This window comes from Amblyomma maculatum, chromosome 1 (genome assembly GCF_055883805.1).
Source record: "Amblyomma maculatum isolate TAMU_Amacu chromosome 1, ASM5588380v1, whole genome shotgun sequence".
Taxonomy (NCBI): Eukaryota; Metazoa; Arthropoda; class Arachnida; order Ixodida; family Ixodidae; genus Amblyomma; species Amblyomma maculatum.
Genome location: NC_139344.1, coordinates 425001476 through 425026472, shown reverse-complemented (window position 1 = coordinate 425026472; position 24997 = coordinate 425001476). Strand labels below are relative to the sequence as shown.

Below are 24997 nucleotides of genomic sequence, written 5' to 3'. Positions count from 1 at the left end.
CATGACTTTATGAGGAGAAACGTGGTGACTTCTTTTGCAGTGCCTAAGGGGCACAGGGATGAACCATTTAATAATTCCAACTACTAATTGCTAGCACACGAGCGGACCAGGTTTAAGGGAAGCAGCATGAGCAAAAGCGCGGCGACTAAGTCATCGCAATGGCTTCTTCACATGTCACAAGTGTAAGAGGGTGAACCATCCTGAAACAACCAAGGAAACGGTCCCAGCTCGTCATTCCTTCTATGAACCAGATCTGTTGCTAAATATTTTCTGTGCTTAGGGCAACGCAAATACGGACTGAATTCTGCGAGAGCTAAAAAAGGAGCTGTGCATACTTCATGTCCATAAACGCTAATCTACACTTTTATGCAATGAAAGTCTCAATTTTAAATGCCCTTGCACTTCATTCAGCATTTATTTTTTTTAATATCAGGCAGTTCTGATCATAGGTTTTCTTGGATATAATTTTTTTTTCCACCATTTTTTTTTAATTGTACCAACAAAGTTTTACTGTATTTGATTTATATTCAAAATTTTTAATATTTGCACACCCCAACTATCACTGCTTGGTGAAGCCAGCACCTTTAGAGCCTTATGCCTGAGTGTGGCCGTGAGAGTAGACAATTGTGTAGAAATGGCTCCAACGAAATAATGCAGCTTCAGCAAAGCACAGGTATGCCAGAGGGGTTAGTGCCATGTATGCCCTACTGAAGGCCCGCATTCATGTATTACTGGGAGCCAGTAATCAAAACAAAAGTCCGCAGAAGAGTTACTGCACTTCACACGTGCATAAGTTACCTCGCATAGCATCCGACCTGGGAAGCTGCAACAGGGTGTCTAGCAAACCCCTATTTTCAAAATCCCTGACTTTTCCAGATTTTCCCTGATTTCAAATTTACTGACGAGTGAAGAGGCTAAAAAATGTAGCTGCCGATGATAATGAAAAAAAAAAATATTTGTTAATCATATTCAGCAATTTACAATGATGAAAAGGCTGTCATAATGTTAATGGCCATTAAAAATGTCAAAACATTACTGAAAATTACAAGCGCACTGATGCCAGCCTCAAAGCACGCACAATGGCATGTGAGCCGTCCACCCCGGAAACAGCAGAGCCAATCAAATTTAATCCAATATGGACACGCGCACGCGCTTGGCATTTTCTAGGGACAATAGCAGTAATAGCAGCACAGCTTGCCAATCGTTTTCGTGCTGGCTGCTTCTGACATGGTTATTCCTGCTTTGTGACATGCACTACTCAACAAAGCTCCTGCACATACAGTAGAAGCTCGTTGATGCGTTCCCGGTTTATACGTTCAAAATCGAGGGCAGTAAAACATCTCCCATAGAGTTACACTATTTTTCTCCCGCATAATACATTCACTGATAATTTCCTGGTTACTACATTCGAAATTCCGACAACCTATGGTCGTATAATATGTTTCGCAGTCAACCGGCCATAAACTAACGAGCGTTCGAGAAATGAAAAACTGATCCGGCATTGTTGCTTTCCTGCAGTGCACAGGTGGAGCGGGGCGAAGCATCAAAACTGATGAGCCAACATATGAGGCGCCCGTTCCCGCGAAAACGTGAATTCATTAAGAGAAATGCAATGGCTCCTGTTGCGGTGTTTTAGGGGCATAGGGATGAACCACTTGATAACTACAGCAGCAGTGAAAGCTCAATTCGAACCTCGTTACAAAAGACATGGTTACAAGAGACACTCGGTTATAAGAGACACTTGGGTTGGCTTTCCTATGTTTGCCATGTTAACAACATTGCATACATGAGACATGGTTACAAGAGACACTCTGTTACTAAGGACAACTTTGGCAGGTCCCTAAAGTAACTTCTTCACTATTTATAAGAGACACAACACAGGTACACTCATGCAACGCAGCTGACTGGTACCAACTCGTATGTGCGGCAGTTTAGATTCCCTTAACTAAATGCCATACGAGTTCGTAGGAATTCTTTGGTTACAAGAGACCTTGGTTACAAGAGACATTCTGTTCCACATCGGCGCCATTTTTTGTTGCAGTTTGTCAGGAACCGAGAAGGAGGGCCTCCTCTTGACTGGGAAGTCAAAATGTCATTATTGTTTCAGTCACACATCAAAATGCCTCTGTTGTTTCACTCACACAGGAATGTAATGATAGTGGCTAAATAAAGACATTCTGACTTTCCAGTCAAGAGGAGGCATCCTTTCTTGGTTCCTGGCATATTGCACAATATGGAACAGAATTTAGTTAAGGGAACCTAACTGTCGCACATACGAGTTGGTAGGAATTCTTTGGAAACAAGAGACCTTGGTTACAAGAGACATCTTTTTCGGGTCCCTTGAACGTCTCTTGTAACGAGGTTTTACTGTACTTGGTCTGGTCAAGCTCCATAGAGGTCTGTGTACAAAAAGACTTATTTCGAATGCGAGTTGGTTCCACTGCGGATCATTCGAACTACGTGCCGCCACATCTGGGCGGCCTGGCACCAACGCATGGCCAAATAAAGGCCTCTGCGATAGAGAGGCATAGTTAGAGACTGCGAACATCTAAAACGGGGACAGAAGATGAAACTAGATAAAAACATGAAAGAGAGGATAAAGCCGAAATGGCGGCATGACCGGCACGGCGGCACCGGAGGGTAGGGGTTGGAGGCCGCAGCGGCAGCTACCTGCTCTCTTCTGCGCAACCTCCAAAGCTTGAAACTACATACTCGCCAATTCGACTATCGTTAATTCGGAAGTATGGATAAGTATTTCTGTCATCATGGTTTCAGCGAATGCCCATGAAAGGTAATGAGGTTTTACTGTATTTTATTGAGTACCCACCCCACGGGCGTACTGGTTCTTTTATTGTGGCAGCTCAGCCATGCGCTGGCGTCAAAGTAATATATTGCGGCGTGGCGCCACTCTTTTCGTGCTCACTCGCCTTGCAGCAACAGAGCATGAATAACATACTTGTTCTGTGCCAGCTTAAAATGAAAATGCACTGCAGAATATATTGTGCGATTTCCCCTGACTTGGTGAACTTTTTGACGGTTTCCCAGACGTTTGACTGGTTTTTCCCGGTGCATAAAATTTCCCTGACAATTCCCGGTTTTCCCGATTGCTAGACACCCTTCTGCCAGATGACAACGGCTGCCTGCTGCTGTCAGCATCATGTTTGATCATGCATCGTTGAGCAGCTGCATGTCATTGAAACCAGAATTCAGCTGCCTGCAATCGGGGTGGACAACAGTCAATCACAAAGTGACATCAACTGGACAGCTAAGAGCACTCTTGCAGCCATTCTGCTCGTGAATTTTGAATTGGCAATGTCCGGGATCCCTGGACACTGGCAAATTAAGGTTTCGAGGTGAAGGGAATTTTGAATGAAACTGATGGAAGTGAAGATGAGATCATTTATGAAGGCGGTGAGGCGCTCAGCCACAGCAGCAGAGACTGTAATAAAGAATCTTAAAGCCATCTGCAACTAGGTGCAAGATGCATTATTGGGCTATATGGTAGAATAAGGTTCCCCTGACTGCAGTTAGAAAACTGATGACAAGGAATGCCTATTTTGTGTAAGGGCTGCAAATCGTGAAAAATGTGTAGCTTTTAATCAAATGTGCTCGATACAATGCTTCAGGCCTTCTTTCTGTTATGACTGGAATTGAAAACTATCTTTCGGTAACAAAATTAATTTTTAAACATCACAGCATTCAAGCTCAACTTTCCCTCTGCCCACCCCCCCGCCTCCCAGAAAAAAGTAAGGTGTGGACACTTTGTACTTACAAATGCTGTATACATGGAATCGACAGCAATGGGTCAAGTCAGCGTCGAGTAAGTAAGGTTACCTTTACTCGACCAGCTTGGTATCTACAAGAACTCGCTTCTAGCAAGTACCGTATTTACTCGCATAATGCTCACACTTGCGTAATGCTTGCACCCCCCCCATTGGCTGTGAAAAATTGGAATTTCTTTTTTCCTAGCATAATCATCGCAGCACCAAAATTACCACGAGAGTCGTCTGCTAGTAGTAGCAAGTGCCATCCTTGGAGCGCTGCTGAAACTAGCTGGCCTAGTTGTGTGTGTGCACTACCAGGCGGCGATAGCGTACTTGAGTATATCATCATCCTCATAGGCTATGCTCCTTGAGTCGTCGTTTACTTTTCGCATCCGCCATTTTGAGAGGTGCCTCCGTGTCCGTCATTGTTCCCTGTTCCGTCCGTGTTACTTGTTTTGTTCCAACGTCTACCAAATTCTTGGTGCCACATCGTGATGGGGCAGTACGCAAGCTATACAGCTGTTCTTAAGCTGAAAGCTGAAAACACAGCGATTGCAGTGTCGACATGGACTCGAATAAAGACTCTGATCAAGAGTAAAACTGTATGATCTGCTTTCAACATTATACCATAAAACGCGGGGAGTGATGATGAGCTGCATGTGGCAAATAAAGTGCTTTAGCAATTCCTGCTTTTGGTGACCCTGTACTTTTATAATAGGTATGTTCTGCTTGAAAGTAATATTTTGATGATGTTTACAATAGCTGGCCTAAAAATCCCGATTCACACCTATTTTTAAATCTGCTTTTTAGCACTCCAAAAGATTTAGGTACTCGAAATTTTTTCTCGCATAATTATTGGACCCCAATTTCACATCAATTTTCCGTAAAAAAAATGTGCGAGCATTATGCGAGTAAATATGGTAAGTATAGCAGCAGCACCTCGAAGTTACTGTGCGAGCTTCCTCGTCATGTTTGATTCCATTGCCTTTTACTATGGAGAGCTTCGAATATTATTATTGTTGATCAGAGCTAGAAAGCAGTGAACTTCACTGACACTCATATCCGTGCTAGAAGCTTTTTGATCCCAGAGTTGCCCATCATAACTGAACTCCCCGACTCGACAAAGGCTTTTAAAGACAAGCAGGTCAAGCAAGTTAACCTACCTCCTGCAAGCGAGTTAACTCGACCAAGTGTTATATACATGAACCTGACAACTGGTTTTTTACCAAACAGGCTTGTTCGAAACGACTCTGTCAAGTATATGCATGCAGGGCTAAAGACAACCATGCTTTGTTATTATGCACTTGTTACCTCGACTGTGCTGTTGTTAGAAACTGACCAAGCAGCAGATCGTGCAGATAAAGTAAATGAAACACACAGGAATCCAAAACTTAAAACTCAAAACAGAGCGCAGAGCAACTCTGCAAGCACTTACCATGGCTGGCAACTTGTTTTTATGTGCTGTGCTGTCACCATGAGAACTGAATTGAAACGAAACAAAAGAGTTATAGCTTATGGTATAAGTGGAAAACAAAATAAGTGATTGTTGCTATTGGAAATGTATTTAGTGTACAGTCCACCCTCATGTGGTTTCTAAACAGCTTTGTTTACATTCAATGGCTCTTCTGCTTTATTTCTTGAAAGTTTTCATTCTATTATTAGGTTAAGAAATTTGCAGGGGTCAAGTGGATGCAGCAAGCACAGAACTGGGTTAACTGGAGGAATATGGAAGAGGCCTTCGCTCTGCAGTGGGTATAGTTTGGCTTCTATGATGATGATCATTATCAACGACAGTCCGGCTACTAGGGCCTCTGCCAAGATCACTCAAATTGTCCCAGTCCTGAGCCAGCTGTGGTCGCCTTACACTCCTTGAAACTTCTTAACCTCATCTGCGTACCTAACTTTCTGATGCCTCTCCCTTTCCCTTCTGCTACACTTCCCTTGCCTTGGAATCCATTCTGTTACCATTAAGCATCATTGGTTAGCTTGACTTCTCACTACTGGCTCTATCTACGGCCATTTCTCCTTAATTTCAACTGATGTCGATAATTTAAATTTGTTCCCTGACCAACTCTGCATGCTTTCTACTTCTAAAAATAGATTGTACCCTTGTTTCCTGTTACACTGACGGAAAAAAAGTTGAATTCAAAATGAAACTTTTCTCCCTCCACCAATCAACTGAAACTTGGGTTACAAAGACTGCAGAAAACTCTAAGATCTGCAGAAGGAAATTCAATGGGGGGTTAATACTGTTAACACTACCTCAGAGATTCGTGCAAAAAGATCAGCTTTGCAGATCTGCACTTTGCCAGTGAAAGCAACCAATGATTGTGATATCTACATTTCACTTTTCACTCTTTTCTTGCTAGTAGAAGCTCCCTGCTCTTGGAAATTGGCCCATCTTAAGTTAGGTCGTAAATTCGTAATCTATCAATACAGGCCAACTTCAAATTTTCATCAGCATGCCAGTAATGTTACACCTGCCATTTCTATTTTCATAGCTCACCACAAGGCCCACAATTTGGATTCAAACTTTATCATAAGCCTCCTAGTTTCTGCCCCGTCAGTGAGTATTGGGGCTAATGAGAAAGGTAGAAAGTAGACTAACGCAAACTTTTACATGCCGATTCGTGAATTTCATTTTACGCAATTTATGAATGCCAAGATAGAAACAGAACTCCGGTAACCTCACCTTTCAAGAGATCCCTCGAAAGAGGAAACTTTGGGAAGTTCCTTGAGACCAGAAACCTTGGAATATTCACCGAAGCTTGAAACTTCAGGACATACCAGGAAAGTTGAGGTCTTAGTAGATTGAGAAGACTCAGGTTCCTCAAATCCGGTGTCTCCCTGTGGACCAATACAGGTATCAGTGCTGTAGAGCGTTGGTGCTGGTTAACTTCATCAGACCTGGGCTAGACATTCCTGCGTTTTCAGGGCCACTACCGAAGCTATGGAGCTATTAGCCCATGTGCAAAATGTGAACTTGTGAATACACTTCTTAACACGAGTCCAGGGAATGTTCTCTTTGCATCAGATTCATTTTACTTCATACAAGCTGGGAGCATTACCAAGAATTACATCACCTGCAATATTACACCTCAAATATTAATACAGTAGAATCTCGGTGATACCAATTTCAAGAGGTCGCGAAAAAATTCGTATCATCCGAACATTCGAATCATCAAAACAAAAAAAATAAATATGCGGAAGCATGCGAAAGGCAGTCGCACATATTTGTTTACATCCAAGAAGGTTTATTACGGTCGCGCGGTCACAGCTTGCCACTCGTGGTGTACACAGTGCGACAGTCAGTCGCGACGCGTGGGCCGCATGGTGCCGCATACTGCTCGCGATGTGCGGTTCACCCACCTCCGCGTACTTCTCATGGCGCGTACAGAATGAATGGGGATGGTGACATACGGGCCGCGCAGTGCCGCAAACTGCTCCAGCGATGTCCACTGATGTCCAGTGTGTGTGAACCCACCAAGTACGCCACCGCCAGCTACAGCAGTTACGACGCCAGTGGTTTGTGAGCAACGCACCGCTGAAAGCATTTCGCGGCATGAGCCCGGCAGAAAATCGCGACATCGACGGGGTGCGGACTACGTGTCACCGCAAACTGCTCATGATGCGTACATACAGCGCGGTTGGCGATCTCGGAATCAACAATGTGCGGGCAGCGCGTAGTGGTCAAGGTTGCAGTTTGCGCGTTCGTATCATCCATAGTGGCGCAGGAGAATGTTCGGACCATCCGGAATTTTGCACATAATCAACAATGTGCGGGCAGCGCGTAGTGGTCAAGGTTGCAGTTTTGCGCGTTCGTATCATCCGTATTGGCGCAGGAGAGTGTTCGGACCATCCGTAATTTTGCACATTGTACAGAATATACTCTGGCAGGGGAATTTCGCGAATTCGTTTCATCCCAAAGTTCGTATTAACCAGATTCGTATCACCGAGATTTTACTGTAATACACACTGTCTTCAGTAACTGCTACTCCTGTGGCTCCCATGTGTCATGTCTGCAAAGTTGGCTCGAATTCCCTTTTTGAAAACGAGATATGCTGTCTTTAACATATTTAAGTTCTTTAGTTCTCCATCGTTCAAATGTGAGAAACAAACGTTTAGCAGCTGCGATCATTCTCATTACACTTGTCAAAGAGTAAGCTATTCTTAACCACCAAGTCTATTGCATATTTGCCCCCTTGACACCTCGAAAAAAAAAAAATGTGTTTGATGTTTCCTCAGCTAACCTGCATATTTGCTTAGAGATGCAGGAAGGCATGCATAAAAGATATAGAGATACTGATATATGTAACTAAGAATGAGCACCACAGCCAGTCAGTGAGTGTTTTGTTGCCTGATAGAAACATGACTATGTATGCACATATTCACGCTGAAACTTGAAATTCCATCTAGTCCCTTGGGTGTAAACAAATACATTATCCTCGCGAACCAGTTTGTTTCTCTCCTGGCAAAAGAAGAGTCTGGTCCTCTCTCCACAACCTCAAAAAGGGGAAGAGAAACGGCTGCACCGCAGGCTGTAACCATGGATCGTGCCACCCCACCTTGCACATGGCATAAGAAAGGTTACAGAGGCTGTTGAGCCATGTGCCTCGTCAGTGTCACCATGGATGAAGCGGTTCCATCGACTTTAGTTGAAACAGGGGAAACAGTGCCAGCTCACATACTTTGCACTTGATCGACCGAACATATTGGCTGTAATTTTTCTTGCAGCTACATTGGCATTTGCAAACCATTCACTTCGATTTGAAAGTATCCGTCTCTCTTTGAAATTATTAGAACAAAACTATTTCCTTCATGTTCATTTAGAGCTAAAATAACCATTTGCACATGCCTGAAAACAAGACAAAATTGTCGAATGACGCCAGCCTGAACAGTGCAGGATTTTGCCATGCCGGTGCAGTACTTGACCACAGATTTTTTAGGAATGGCATATACACCAATCAGCCTTTAGCCCTCAGTGCCTAACGGTTGGGCAGAAACTAACCAAGGCAGAGACCAGGCCTGTGATGACGTAGACGGTGCTAAGGATCTCTGGAGCTGGACAGGTTGGCACTGGAAGCTGAACTTGACAAGACTTAATGGCATATACACCAATCAGCCTTTAGCCCTCAGTGCCTAACGGTTGGGCAGAAACTAACCAAGGCAGAGACCAGGCCTGTGATGACGTAGACGGTGCTAAGGATCTCTGGAGCTGGACAGGTTGGCACTGGAAGCTGAACTTGACAAGACTTAATGGCATATACACCAATCAGCCTTTAGCCCTCAGTGCCTAACGGTTGGGCAGAAACTAACCAAGGCAGAGACCAGGCCTGTGATGACGTAGACGGTGCTAAGGATCTCAGGAGCTGGACAGGTTGGCACTGGAAGCTGAACTTGACAAGACTTAACGCTGAACCATAGAGAGAGGGGAAAAAAAAAACTAAACAAAGGACACTCCATCGAGAACAGCCTCTGGAAGTATGCTGCGACCACACAAGAGTGTTGTGTTCTCACCAAATTACACGGGAGACACGCATAAAAAAATGCCTTTGTATTCAAACACAAAATCTTGTTCGTAAATAATAATATCATACCTAAAAGACACCTTTTTAAGATATGCATGAAGAAGCAATTTATTAAAAAAGAGTCCTAGTGCTGTTTTCTACCACCAGCAAGTCTTTCGAAGCCACGGCCAAACTGCCATACATTTGAAAGGCATTGTGAGCGTCAGTAGCATCAGTGCTATGTTGTTGCATCAGACATCCTTTTATCGTGTTTGAAGAGAGGTGAGACACATTTTTACAACACTACTGCTTGAAAGCACCAATAAAGAGAGCAAGCATAGGCTACTGTGGCATAGGTGTGGTGGCTTGTTCACAAAAATAAGAGGAGGGGAATGAATGGACATGCACTCAATGTGTCGGCTATTTTACACAAAATTGTTCATTATTCACTAAACTTGGGCCGACAATTGCGTAAATAGTATCGAATCCATCGTGGCGAAATGCCCTGCACACCATATTCTTGCATAGATGTGGGATTATTCTGCGGGTGCAGTTGTTCTGTGTCGAGCATTTCTGTACCGCACTCTCCTCATTTAGCGCCTAGCCTTTCTGTGCTAATTATTTAACTTTCCCTGAAATATAAACAGTTCCCCCGACACTCCGTCTCTTTCACTAAATAATGTGTGCTAATTGCCGACTGACCGCCTGCTCCAAATGCAAGACAAGCGTTCCAGATAAAAAAGACGCAATTAAAATGTGAACTTGTGACTACATTTCTTAACAGGCAAGGGGTCATTTGTGAGCCTGTGCCTGCCTATATTATTGGTTGCACTTTTTGTTTAACTTTCACTGAAGCAATTGCAGCACAATGAAAATTCACTACAGGGATTAAACAAGACATGCCTACCTCTGGCTACAGCCAAACATGAGTAACAAACAAGCAATCTGATATTCATGTGAGTGAAAATGAAACAAGGAGTGTCAGCCAGTTCTTTACAGTCACAGGGCGTAATAAGGTTAGGACCCAATGCTAGAAGCTAGTGGATATGTTGCACTATCACTGCTCCGTCACCAGCAAGGTATGAAAAGTACTACATATATATAAAGCAAGGTATACTATAAAGTTTGTAGCTTACCTGCGCAGTTTCCTTTGAGCTTGAGGGATATGAATTGCTGTGCCTACACAGGTGAGAGATATTGCCTTCATCAGACGACCAGTTCAAACACAATTTCAAGCAAAGACCTTCATATGTTTTATAAAATTTAGAGAGTTGGGTATTACTGTTACTTAAAAACTAAGCTTTGCAACCAACTTAGCAATACATCAAGAGCCACGGAGTCTAAAAGAGTCTAAAAAAAAAAAGCCCAAAGAGTCTAAAAGGCACACATAAATTCCTTTTCTTAATTTATCCAGACTGCCGTTTGCATCCGCGTTTTCCAAAGAGCGAATTGGCATAGTATTTTGTTTATTACCATGCTTGGCCCCACTCGGTACTAAGCAAAACTATTCGCAGAACAATGTACACAAAAATACCAGCTAAGAACAAAAGAACCCTAGAGCTTAAATATCCCACCACCACATGCCAAAGCTCCAAAATTCTGTCGGATATATTGAACTCGAATGCAATCATGAAATAGTTAAATTTGATTTGGTTCATAGGGTTTAACGTCCCAAAGCAACTCAAGCTATAAGACGCCATAGTGGAAAACTCCGGAAAGTTTGACAATCTGGAGTTCTTTAACGTGCAGTAACATTGCACAGTACATGCACACCTTGGTTCTCGCCTGCATCGAAAACTAGCCACCACGGCTGAGATTCGATCTCGCGCTCTGGGGTTCAGTAGTTCAGCACCCTAACCACTGAGCAACACGGCGCAGCTGCGAAATAGTTCGATACAGTAGCCGACTGACTTTTGAGACTCCATTAATTCGGATTTGCGCGATATTTCGAATTTCATTCAGGGACCGTCACGCATCCCATAGGAACGTGTACGTTTTCATGACTAATATTTCGGACTCCATGGTACCCAAAAGTTGGATTTTTCAGACCAAATTTGGCGCCACCAATACTGCGGAAAGCTTTTCTTGACCAAAGGCTTGTTTTTCGGCATGACATATTGCGAGTAGGCATCGTCGCAAACAACCGGTTTTGCGCGGCCGTGAAAGCCAGACGAAGCAGAGTCATTCAGACAGACTAGTTTGGCTTTCTGGTCATCGTTGCCATTTGAGGCAGTGGCAATACGGGAACGCTCGTTGTTGTCATCATACTAGTAGCCTATAAGAAGCCCTATCGCACTGAAAAATAAAACGTGAGCATCACCCACCACAGCTCGCTCCAATGCTGCCGCTGCCCGTAGAGAAAAATGCAGGGAGAGTCCCTTTACGGAGGTTCTCATTGCGGTCACTTTTTCCCCATTATTTCCATCTCGCGCTCCTTGCTACCTTCATTGACCATGGAAACAATGTTACTGCTTTATGCGGCGTGTGCATTCTTTTGCGGCATGAACATGACCTGCAGCTGAGTCACAGTGAGTCTTGAAGTGACATGGACAAGACGAAAGCATGATTGGCCAAGATATTCCATCTGGAAGATTACTGAGGTTACAGCCAGCTTAGCATGACCTGCTACAGTGGGACACCACAGCGCATGCGGTGACCACCTTGAGTGAGTTGCATGCTTGCCGCTGGCGCGCGCCTGCCGCGTCAGCACCAATTCGTCAGCGCTCACTCGAGCCGTGGTCGCCATATAGGATCAGGCTAATGCGTGCACATAGATGGAGCGCGGAAGCAGATTACAGTGCTTATAACTGCTAATTATCAACATATAAACAAACCATGGGAAGCGGCGAAGTTTTTGATTTGGAAAGCTGACTTTTTACAAAAAAATGACTTTTTTTTTTTTTCTAGTTCACAGACTTATTGGATTGTTCGATTATTTGGACCATTTCCCGGGTCCCGCCAAGTCCGAAAAAAACTGACTTTTGATAATTCCCCCATATAGAATGTGCCAACAGATGAACTCCTCTGTAACCCAGAAATATTAATACAGTGCAGATGCACTTCCTTCAGCTACGTGCTTCCCACTGGTGTACAGCAGCACATTACTTGGCGCAAGTGCGCCAACCTGCGACGAGGCAGACGTGCAGGTGCGCACGTGCCGAGTAAGCAGCACCTGGTACCAGGTGCTGTCACGCTGTCAGTAGATGATCCTTTTGCCACGAGAAACTCTCCTGAGGTCTGCGAGTTTTTTGTCTGAGAACATGGAAAGGCTATGCTTTTTCGGTGGATGTGGTAGACCTTTACTATTCTATCCCTCATCAAGAACTCTTTGTGTCTGTCAAAGGATGCATTGAACTGAATGGCATCATACCCTTTAAGAATAATGCTGCTATGAAATTGACAATTTCATGACCCAATTGGAGTTTTGCCTGAATTATACGTTTATATGTTTTAACAACCGGCTGCATTTACAGCGCAAGGATATTTGTATTGGGTCCTGTGTTGCCCCCATGTTATGTAGCATTTTTCTTGCATCAATTGATCGGTCCCTGTTTGTAACCTTTGACTTTGGGATAGTTCTCAAGGTTTTTAGATATGCCGACACTTTTTAGTCATTTTGAGTCATTCACACACTGGCCAAACTGGCCGGTGTGTGAATGATAGGGCTGCGGAGCATAAGCATTCTCTGAAAAACAGTGTGACCTTCTGCCCATTGCCAATCGTGCGATGTCAAGCCAAAGTGTGAACTGAAGTTCACAGACATTAGGATTTTAGGCAGGAGCAGGGACACTATTGCCTGTGAGTAGCTTGAAGCCTCTTATATAAAAAGGCTAGGTTTGGAATGCATCAGTGACTATCTGTATCACTATTTAGTAGTGAAAGTCGTATTTTGAATTTTGTTAAGATAAGGAATGCCTAAACAGGTATACATATGTTGCCGATGGTGTGGGAGCATATGTATTTTAAAGAAGTGCTTATGTTGTGTTGCTTCAAAAAAGAAGTTGGTGTCAGCACCTGTCCTGTGTGTCCAATTGTGAGTGTCTATTTGTTAGCGCTGCGAATCTTCCCTTTTATAAGCACGTTAATTTATAACTGCAGTGTCAAGCATATGCAGCATTGATTACCTTCGCATCAGGCGAGCACTACAATAAATGCTTTACCTTTTGACATCAAGACTTCTTTGCCGCTTCTATGCTCAGTAGCTATGTAGCTATGTTGCACATTACATTACAAATTCCGGTTTGATTTATGGGACTTAACATCCCATAGCGACTCTGGCTACGAGGGACACCGTAGTGGAGAACTCCAGAAATCGCAAACACCTGGGATTCTTTAACTTGCACTTGTATCGCGCAGCCCACGAGCCCCTAGCTTTCTACCTCCAAACAAAAGCAGCCACTATGACCGGGATTCTATCCTGCATCTTTGGGCACAGCAGTCGAGCACCCCAACTACTGAGCCCCCGTAGCAGGCATATACTGTTAAGGAAGGTCTACGTTTTGGATTCCAAGTTCCTTCCGCATGCTTCTGGGCTGCAAACCCAAGGTTGTATGTGCCAGGAGGTACACGGATACCGTGTCCGTTTAATGAAAACGGAAGGGCTACAGTGCCAAGGAGAGCCCAGTGGACGGTGTTCCTTTCGCTCATACAGGCACAACTAGTCGCTGTCAGGCAACTCATGCAACCAGGCAGAATTCTGCAACCGTTCACACACTACACATTATGGCTATCACATACACAATCTGCATCAGGTGCAGCATCTGAAGAATGGCAAACGCAGGATTCGAAGGGAAAAGTCGAAAACTTAGTTGGCATGCAAGGCGAGGATAATTTTAGCTCAATGCTGGCACAACAAAGAGTGCTGCACATTCTTTTATCTGCAACCATCATTTCACTCCAAGTATTGCAAAGGGTATTATTGGAACCCTGCAATGAAGTAACTCACAAGTGAGAACGATGGGCAGGTGATGGATCCAGAGGTGCAAAGCCCAAGCTGGTTACAACCTAAAGAAATACCAATTGTGAAACGCATAAGCAAAAGCAACAAATAAACAAAATGAGGACAAAACAACACACAGGCTGATGCAGCCAAGCTTTGCAGCAAAGGGTATGCATTTCTCTGCCTCCCAGCAGCTCCTCGAGCTTTTCTGTTTGAGCTTAAATGTATACTTGTAGAATGCCCTAAATGCTGCAGTGTTCCACCAGCAAGCTACCAATACAGAACACCTCTGCCCTGCTTAAATTCTGCTGACAAAGGTTTTAAATAACTGAAATAAAAATAAAACAGCAAGACCTAACAGGACCTAGCATTTCCATTAGGCACAAATTTCTGCTCATGGAGCAGTTTGAACCTTGCTATTAAGCTTTTCATTGGCCACGTAAAAATAAATACTTAGTCGCAACAAAGTGCACAAAAAATGATGCACAGTCATAAGCAGTATGCCCGGAAAAAAGCTTTTCACAAAAAGTTGTTAAAAATATTAAGTTTGAAAGTGGCTTTTAGGTATTATATGCATAAAGAAAAATTACCTAGTTACAAATTAAAAAAAAAAGCTCTGCTACTACACATAATTAAGAAATAAATATTAAATCTTTGTTCCCCTGTCAAACTTGCGATGACCGCACATTGTTGTTTGAAGATTTTCCTTCTCTGGTGCAGACTTTTTTGAGGAATTAGAAGGGCTCCGTGGCTCTCGCAATCATTCCTACACACAGGATGTCCTAAACACCCTGCAATGGCTGCCCGTCTGCTTGAGCAGTTAGTGGAAATCAGGACAAGTGCGTGGACCAGGAGAATTCCAGCACGCTTGCTTGTGCACTGTTTCTGTGGCTGCCGTTTTAATGTTACATCATTGTCTATTGGAATCTTAACATTTTGTTTTTAAGCTACAGGTGACAGTTGATGCAAATGGCTGAGACATCCCTCGATGTCAACTGCAGAACTGCGTCCCGCAGAATGCTGTCTGTGTGGTGTCCGTGTGATGTGGAGTCGAGCCCCACTTTGTCCATAAATGCTGGTCATCAAAATGTCGGCAGGAGGCAATACACTGTCGAACAGCAACATAAATGATGTTACATGCCAAATGCATCACTGCAGATGCATTGTAACAGCCAAGTCTGTTTCACATCGGCTTCTATGGGAGTTCGGACAGGACTGGCTCACGAAAAAAAAGCCAGGAAAACACAGCACCCAGGAACGTAACAGTGGGGTTCTACTATACCTAATTGTTCGCATTCCACCAAAAGTAAACTAGCTGAAACAATCATCACCTGCCCCTGTATAAGCAGCAGCAGAGTCGTCACAGACACGAGCAAAACTTGAAACATCTGAAGAGAAGAACACTTGCAAGACCGAAAGAAGGGCAAAAAGGAAAGGCAAACAAGTACAAAGCGTGGCAGAAAGACACCTTGCCCACCCTCCAATTAAAGCACTCTCCTGTATCTTGGGTAGTGCGCTATGTCCTGCAAACCAATGACAGCAGTCTCCTTAAATTCACATACCTACAACCAAGAGACAAGAGCAAGCCCTATACAAAATTAACAGTATGCAAGCCAGGCTCAACTACCTATTCAATAGAGTGATGTGTGTACCATAGCACACACTTTACACGGTTGCCACACGCTTCGAAACAGGCAACTTTTACACTGCACAGCCTTTAAATGCACCGGGAGCACTGTGAAAATGCCACATAAGAATGAACTCCATGTGAGTGCCGACTTTTGTATCTAAGATAAGCAACATGCGTGAGCAAGCCACAAAAATGTCCCAACAACAACCTTCCTCAAGGCTGCCACGAAACAATGACCTTCAACTACTACTACTACTACTACTGTAACTTTTCTAAACCCACCTCTTCCAGCGCATGAATAGTGTCTTGACGGCGGCAGGACCCACACTCTCCTTCCCTGGAACGCCAAAGCCATCGATGTTGTCAGGGCATTGGTACCAATTTTTCTATAAGTACCCAACACAGTGCAACACAAGTACTCAACGCTGACGCAAAAGCATATAATGACCAGGTTTACAAACAATGCATCTGCGTTCCGTCTCTCCGTACCTAATGCCACCAGAACACCTACTTTACTGGCGCAGTCAACAGGATGATTTCCAGGCAAAGAAATTTGATTTGTAGAAAACCAGAGAGCTTTGTACAAGGCACTTACAGATGGCATAACAGTCAAGACTACGACTATCCGCGGTCGGCTAGACTGACCGCTACACACCAGCTCCAATAAACTCCGCGTCCCTGCAATCTAACTGGTGTGTCGCGCACCAGCCAGCATCCGGCCAGACCGAGCGCCCTCTTACATGGAGTAAATAGAAACAAAAATCCTCGAATGCAAAAACCGCGCGCGAACAATCAAGCTGATACTGCAGTCACACGGGCACGGCTGAACTCCTTTTAACTCCCTTCAACCAAGGTAGTCTTTATTCTAATGGAGATACGCACCGTGTCACATGGCAGTCCTTTAGGAAAGGAAGTTTTATTTATTTACAATATTTACAAATACTGCTGTCTCTCTTGTTAGAGACATAGCAGGAGTGGGGTATACAGCATTGCAATACAATACAGTCGAACCCGGATATATCGAATTCGAAGGGGATCGCGAAATAGTTCGATATATCGATAATTCGATATACAGAAATCGGCTTGCGATGGCACTTACGATGTGAAAAAAACGATACCATATTTGTCGCGTAATCAACCCACTCGCATAATGAACCCACCCTCCACGTTTGCAACCGAGAATTTGAAAAAAAAAAAATGCGTTATGGCTAGCTCGCTCACATGCAAGCGACAGAGCGATCTCAGCGCCGAGCGGCAGCGACAGAGCGAAAATTTTCAAACTTGTTGGAACTGCGTCGCTCTCGCCGCTCGAGCCACCGCGGCAGCTTAAAACAAGGTTTCTGTGTCGCCGCGGATTTTCGCTTGCATGTCGATGGCGCGCGTCACTCCGTTTCGGTCGGCTCATCCACAGCTCATTGGCAGCGTGCCAAGATGCTGCGCAGCGATAACGTCAGGGCGCGTTTGTCTTTTGATAGCTCCTGCGGTGGCGGGGAGCGAACTTGGCAGAGTGCCCGTGATGGCTTGATTGCGCAAACCTGGTTCGATTTATCACGCGTCATGATCGCAGCAGCTGACCGCGTGCTTTCGCTGATTCATACATACAAGGATAAACGATAAAAAAAAAATAACAAACAAACATCCCCGCGCAAAAAAAAAAAAAAAAAAAAATCCCTGACGCTTCTTAACGTCCGCAGCCGCCATATCTTACGCTACGCCGCGCGTACAGCCCAACGATAAGAAACAATGACTCTCGTAAAAAAAAAACAAGAAAAAAAAACAGAGAGAGCCTTTTTAACATCCGCAGGCGCCATCGTCACGTCCGCCGCCGCGCCGCCGCACGCAGAGGGTTCGCAACACACGCTGGAGAAAGCCTCCGACGTCGGTCTGAAATAGGGCTGAGCTGGCTTGGCGCATGCTGAAGGAGAGAGATAGCTCAGTAAAAGAATGGGCACACCCACGCACATGGCTTGCAAACGTCATGTGTTGGCGCGCGGGAAACAACAACTGCAGATGCGCGCGCCTTTGGGGAATGGGCGCGGCGCTGCCCAGACCAGCCGTCGCCGAACTGTCCCCTCTCATTCCTTCCGCGCGTGGCTTGAAAACGTCACGCGGCAAACGGCCGAGGGTGATGCGATCGTCTTTGGGGAAGGCACACTTTCCAGTGCGTGGTGCGGAGTTCGATATATCAAACGACCGGTGAAATTGAGTTCGATATATGACGCGGCTTTCCTATACTTTTACATGGGATTTTCAAGGGGATATTTCGTGAGTTCGATATAACCAAAATTCGATATATCCGAGTTCGATATACCCGGGTTCGACTGTATCAGGTAACATAATTAGGCAGTTCTTTCTGAAATTGGTTAGTTGGCAATAAATGCAGAGAACCATCTAAGTTATTCCACAATTCAATTGTCTGTGGAAAAAAAAGAAAACTTAAAGCAATCTAAAAATGGAGTGAAAGGAACTATGTTCAGTGGGTGAGCCCGTCGGGTAACCCATGCTGTGGGTGCGATCAATGTGATAGGCATTTCAATGTTAGTTGATCCACATACAATTTTATGCAGCATGATTAGGCGGTCACACATGCGACGGAACGACAGTGGCTCCAGTGATAATGCACGCGCTTGAGATGACGGTAAAAACGTGGTCGTAGCGGCTGTAAATGAATCTGATGGCCTTTCTTTGAACAGATTCTATTTTAGCGATGTCGTTTATGAAATGAGGCGACCACACTGGGGATGCATACTCGAGAATGGATCTGATAAGTGTTCTATAAGCGGTCAGCTTGCATTGCTTAGTGCCGTGTTTTAGAGTGCGTTTCAGGCATCCAAGTCTTCTCAGCGCTTTGGAGCAGATACGGTCGATGTGATTGTGCCAGCTGAGGTTAATCGTAAAAGTAATGCTTAGGTATTTGAATTCGTTAACGTGGGTTAAATTGTACCCGACTGCTATACGTGAATTTGAGAGGCTGCTTCTTGTTAGTAAAGGACATTGCAACAGTTATTGAAATTGATGTTCATCTGCCATGTGTTACTGCAGTCTGAAAACGATGAAAAGACGTTATTGAGCACTTCTTGGTCATGACGAGTACAAATGTTAGAGTAGAGAATGCAGTCATCTGCATATAGGCGTATTTTTACTGGTGTGTCCCTGGTTACTTGAGTGACGTCATTTATATATATGATAAATAAAGGTGGCCCTAATACGGAGCCTTGCGGCACCGCCGACGTGACATGAGCTGTAGAAGACTGTTTACTATTAAAAGTGACGGATTAAAATCTTAAGTGCCGGTAATCAGATATCCAGTCAATTAATTTATTACCGGGAAAAATTGCATGTAGTTTCAGGAGTAGTTTTTTATGGCTTTTAGGAGTTTAAGGAAGTTCCTAGCGTAAGGAGTTCCAATCGTCTCGCTCAAGCAGGTGAGCTTTATGCAGGTTTTAAAAGAAGTACTTATGCATTAATTTTGCGTTTGTAACTAATTTTATTACTGTAGCACAACATAGAGCATGGAAAAAAGGAAGTGCGCTAATATCCAAGCATACACGCAAGAATTTTGCAAGCACATTGTGGCCAGCAGAAAGGACAAATCCACTATGCTAGTAAAAGTAACAGCGCATTCCTTTCATATGAATGAAGGTACATTTATATTTTAAATTCAATTCAAACTATTGAAAAGAAAGCAGCTAAAAATTACTTTACATGTTTCTAACTTGATTATTTTATATGCATACACAAAACGAACAGCGCCTAATGGGACCCTGACGGCGTCTTTGAGGAGCTCGTTCTTAGCCGTGTGACACGGCGATAACTCCTTTGGGGCTGAACTCCCTGCGTGGTCCTTTATGGAAAAGAGGTTTGAGGGAGTTGGGACTTGCCCGTGTGACAGAAGTATGAGATTGTGTCCCTTTCCACGTGTAAAAATTAGGGGCGTGTAAATTATTGAAATCTTCAAATATACATTGAATACAAATAAAAAAGTGCGTCCGAATATCGAATATCAGTGAAAAAAAAAAGGCAGAAATAAAAAAATAGAAAACATTCTTTGTCTTGTTTAATTCAGAATCCACATGGTATTTACAAATCAAATTAATCTAGAATTGCACAGAAGTATACACCCAACTGAAATATCCAGAATCAATTTTATACATGATTCCGTACATTTATATAGTCGAACCCGGATATATCGAACTCGAAGGGGATCGCGAAAAACTTCTATATATCGATAATTAGATATACAGAAATCAGCTTCTGACAGCACTTGCGATGCGAAAAAACGATACCGTATTTGTCGCATAATCAACCCACCCCCATAATGAACCTACCCTCCACTTTTGCACCCGAGAATTTGAAAAAAAAAAAAATCGTTAAGGCCAGCTCGCTCACATGCAAGCGATTGAGCGATCTCAGCAACGAGCGGCAGCGACAGAGCGAAAAATTTCCAACTTGTTGGAACTGCGTCCCTCTTTAAGGACCCGCATGAAACTGCATGTAACTGTTATATCGCTGCTGAATACGGTAAACTCCCGTCAATTTGTCCTTCAAGGGATAATAAAGAATGTCTGACTTAATCGAAAGTTATCAAATGGACCTGAAGAAACTGTCAAAAACCATTTGAGTCACAGTAATTTGATCTGATGCATGACGGTTGTCCGCATTAGAGATGACACTGAAGTGAGAATGACATTTATTTTCTGCTTTCATCAAGTTCTTTGCTTTGTGCACTTTGCGCGCACTGTCGGGAAGGTTTTCTTCACAAAACAGCCCCATCACATTTTGAGGATGCTTCATTGCACAGTTGATGTGGCTGAGCAATGCGGTGAAGCACCTAGTGCGGAGAAATTTTCGGTGCAATACTTGAAACTCGATTTAACGAAGTTGAGAGGGGCTACGAATTATTTAGTTAATCAGAAACTTCGTTAAATTGAGTGAAGAATTTCTCCGTCACCTAATTCGGCATCCAGAAAGCTCCAGAAAGTGGCATCCTGACAGCTGTCGTGCCATCACACGTTGGCAAGGCTTAACTGCGGCGAAAATAAAATTGCGGACCGTGGAAACAATAGACACATATAGCACGTTTGAAAAGAAAACAAAAATTGTTACCTCTACAAGAAGAACCCCAGGGGAATACAAATTTACCCATGAGCAAAGTCGGTTATCTTCGCGTGCACTTAACGACTGTTCGAACTTCTATTAAGTTTTAAGTGCATACAGCCATCTTTCGTTTCCTCGTGTGTTCCAGCAAACAGCCACAGCATACAAAGGGCATCCAAAAATTCACTCATCATCTAGTTCAAGATTATGTCTCGTTTTTCACAGCACAGTTTGGTAAAAGTGCTCAAGAAGGCACTCTAATATATTACCGTTGACTTGAAATCAATAAATCTTTGCGCATTCTCTACAAATGGATGAAAAATTACTTGTTAACCTTTATGTTTCGAAAAAAGGTTCGTTAAATCAGGACAGCTTACGAAATGAATTTCGTTGTTTCAAGTTAGTCAAAGCATTGGACTCTACGGGTGTCTGATGGGGAATAAGGATATCTCTGTTGAATTGAGACTTTCATTAAATCAGGTTTCATTAAATCATGTTTTGACCGTATTCGGTAATCTTCGAATATTCGAAAGTTCTGAATATTGTGAGCGCGGTGCCCAAACTTTCACCTTTCACCTGTACATACGCATCATTGTCATCATTCACCGGTGTTCGGAAGATAACGTACAGAAGTTCTAACATGCCTGGCACAAGCCAGTCTCCAGCTCAACACTAAAAAATGCCACTTCACAAGCAAAAACATCAAAGTCCTTGGCTATGTCTCTAGCAAGGCAGGCATACAGACCGATCCAGACAAAATTGCAGCAGTAAATAATTTTCCTCGGCCCAAACGCCAGAAAAAACTCCGCAGCTTCCTTGTGTTGGCGTCATACTTCTGACGTTTTATTCGAAACTTTGCTTCGATTGCAGCTCCTTTACACAACCTCCTGAAGTCTGCCACTAATGATGGTCCAATGAGTGTGAACAGGCCTTCCAATCCCTCAAGCAAGCCCTCACTCCTGTGTTTCGACATTTTGACGAGACAGCTCCCACCATTCTTCATACTGATGCCAGTGGACAAGGCATCGGTGCCGTTCTTTTGCAACGCAACGCTGCATCTGAAGAGCAGGTTGTGGCATATACTAGCCGTTCCCTCACAGCAGCCGAGCGTAACTAGAACATTACGGAGCAAGAATGCCTTGCCGTTGTTTGCTCGGTCCAAAAATGTGACAGAAGGCGTACTCACGCACCCTTTTTCTGATAATGTGAGAAGCTTCGGCTACTTCTCTAGTGCGCTGGTCAGAATGAATCAGTGTCATCAAAAAAAGACGTGCATTCACACGTGGAACAATGCTTCGCTAGGTTAGTTGCTTTTGTTTTCAACGAATTAACGTGCTCCATGAGCCGCACGTTATTGCAGCGGCCAGTCTGGCCTATGTCAGTATGGCCACAGGACAGAGGTACTTGATATATGCTATGCCAGTCTTACAAGGAACAAATCCATTTTCATGATTTGTTTCATGCATTTCTTCTGCGCCCCTCGTGCCTTCTTGAAACCGCTGCTCCCACTTTTTCTAGCTTGTTAGGAGCAGAAAACAGAACATTTACCTCATGCTTGCTCCGACCTCTCTTAATTTGGTGCGACAGCGTGTGAACATATGGCATGACCACTACCTTTCTGTTTCCTTCCTCCGAACTCCTTTCCCGCCCTGAGGTGCTTGCATGATTTTAGCGCACGGAGGACTTTGTCTGCAATCGAGACGAGAACTGAGTCCTGGAAACCAGCTTCCCTGCATCAGTATGCCTGAGCTGAGCTAAGCGACTGGACATCATTTTATGATAAGATTTCTTCACTGGCATTCTAAGTACCCAGTAACAATACCACTTCTTACGAGCTTTGAATTAAAGGACCTGTAATAGACTTTTCCACAAACTGCAGCACCGCGCCATCCTCTGGCCGATCCGTGCAAAGCATGATGGGCCTAGCTAGCACCAGAAAATCGTCCACGTAACAAAAAATGCGTATGCAACAACCAGCTAAATCATTCTTAACTTTCATATCAACCCGGCTTAAATAAATGTTGCTGAGAATGGAAGCTACCTTGACACCTATGCACACGCTTTTTCATATGAAGTCGACCATCCCACTAAACAAACGTGTTACTCAGGTAGTAAGATAACAGTTCCAAAAAGGATCCGGTTGTGATTCCACTAATTTTGGAACCCACATTCATCACTGTCCTCCATAATACATTGCTGAACATACTGGATGAGTTGAAAGTGTGGAAGAGAGTCATACAAATCAACCACATCTACGCTAAATCCAGCGCTGTGTGCTGGGCTCTCATTTCAGCAACTGCCTCAGAATTGGGTACAAGAAACGGATCCTTAACGCAAAGTGACGACAAATGTTTGCAAAGACAGGTAGACACAACTAACTGCCATGAATTGTGCTCAGAGACGATTGCCTGAAAAGGAATGTTAGGTTTGTGCGTCTTAGCACTAAAGAAAATTTCTAGCACCGAGTGTTCAGCATCCTTCACTCTCCTCGCTACACCTTCTAACTTGAACTTCCAAAGTAAAGTTACCTTTTCTTAGTAACATTTTTGAAGCTTCCCTCCAGCGGAAGGACGAGCCTTGGCTTTGGGAAGAGAAGGGCAGACGACGCAGATACACAGAGCTATAAGCGGTGATAAGACAGCTTGGTTAGACACGTCCAAATTGTGACACGTAAAAGACACCCATGTATAAGAAATAATTTGGACCTGTCTAACCAGCTGTTCTATCACCGCTTATAGCTGTGTGTATCTGCTGTGTATCTGTTATCTACCTACATAGGCCAGACTGGCTGCTGCGTTAACTTGCGGCTCATGGAGCACACTAATTCATTGAACAAGGAAGAAACTAACGTAGCAAACGCACACAGTTTTTTGATGACACTGATGTAATGTTCATTCATTCTGACCAGCGCACTAGAGAAGTAGCTGAAGCTTTTCACATGATCAGAAAAGGTAAAGGGTGCGTGAGTATGCCTTCTGTCGCATTACGTCTTCAGGAAATGAATATGCTGCATAGTGGGTAAGTAGTTCTGCAGATCCGCTCGTGCTCTTCAAGACATTTTCCCTTATTACCAACACTTGAGGTCGTTGACATTGCGCATGTGCGCTATTTCTTGATGTGCGTATATATGACATGATTCTTCGCAATAAAAAATCAGTTGTAAGTACAGCGCTGGTTCATGTGTCTCGTCTCTTTCTTGGTCTGTGTCTGTTTTGCACTGTTAAACCACCATTATGAAGCAACACCAACTAGCCCAATCTGCAGTTTTTCTACAATCGACTTGCACCACGATGCTCCCTGTATCCTGATCAGCGACCGTGAGAAGACATTTCTTTCCCAAGTCCTGGCGGAAGTACTCCACGCCGCCAACACCATCCACAAGACGTCTTCCAGCTATCATCCTCAGACCAATGACCTCGTCGAGCGCTTTCACCGCACCTTGTCCGACATGATTTCCATGTACATCAGCCCCGACCATAAGCACTGGAACATCGTTTTGCCTTTGGTTACCTGTGCCTACAATTTCGTCATTCAACGCACCACTGGCTACAGCCCTTTCTTCTTAGTTTATGGCCGTCAACAACCCACAACACTATTCAACACCACCTTCTTCTTTGCTCCTGCCTCCCCATCTGCATCATTGGGCGACCAGTTTGCTACACTATGGCCCATTGCTGACAAATTGCTCGCCGCAACAGTGAAGCCACCCAGCAAGAACGGAAATATCGCTACGACCAGCACCACTGCACTGTTGCCTTTTTCCCAGGTGATGAAGTCCTACTCTGGACACCAGTTTGCACTCCTGGATTGTGCAAGAAGTTTCTCTGCCGTTACATCAGTCCTTACTCTGTGCTCCAGCAAATGTCTCCCGTGAACTACCGCTTGTCTCATCACATATCTTTGGAAATCGGTGTTGGCCCTAAGAAGTTGTTTATGTTTTGCGCATGAAGCCGTACACCTGTTGACCCGCTTCCATCTGAACGACCAGGGTGGCCGCTTCCTTGCCGGGGGGGGATTTCTACGAGCGTGGTGCCTGAACTTTCAACTCTTGCACCTGTAT

The 24997-nt window shown here is 44.1% G+C and overlaps 1 protein-coding gene across 2 annotated transcripts in view; it reads right to left on the bottom strand.

Moving 5' to 3' along the window:
- The window catches only part of LOC146209280 (uncharacterized), a 99714-nt gene that overhangs the window by 61478 nt on the left and 13239 nt on the right, over positions 1-24997 (bottom strand). For both annotated transcript variants that reach the window (XR_014706176.1, XM_084598888.1), the window contains exons 5-9: positions 16123-16177; positions 14217-14275; positions 10408-10450; positions 6457-6611; positions 5200-5245 (exon numbers count right to left, since the gene is read on the bottom strand). Coding sequence is in view for 1 of the 2 variants with exons in the window: in XM_084598888.1 (XP_084455014.1) it covers positions 5200-5245; positions 6457-6611; positions 10408-10450; positions 14217-14275; positions 16123-16177 (358 nt within the window). In the remaining variant the exon portion in view is untranslated. The remainder of the gene's footprint in view (positions 1-5199; positions 5246-6456; positions 6612-10407; positions 10451-14216; positions 14276-16122; positions 16178-24997) is intronic.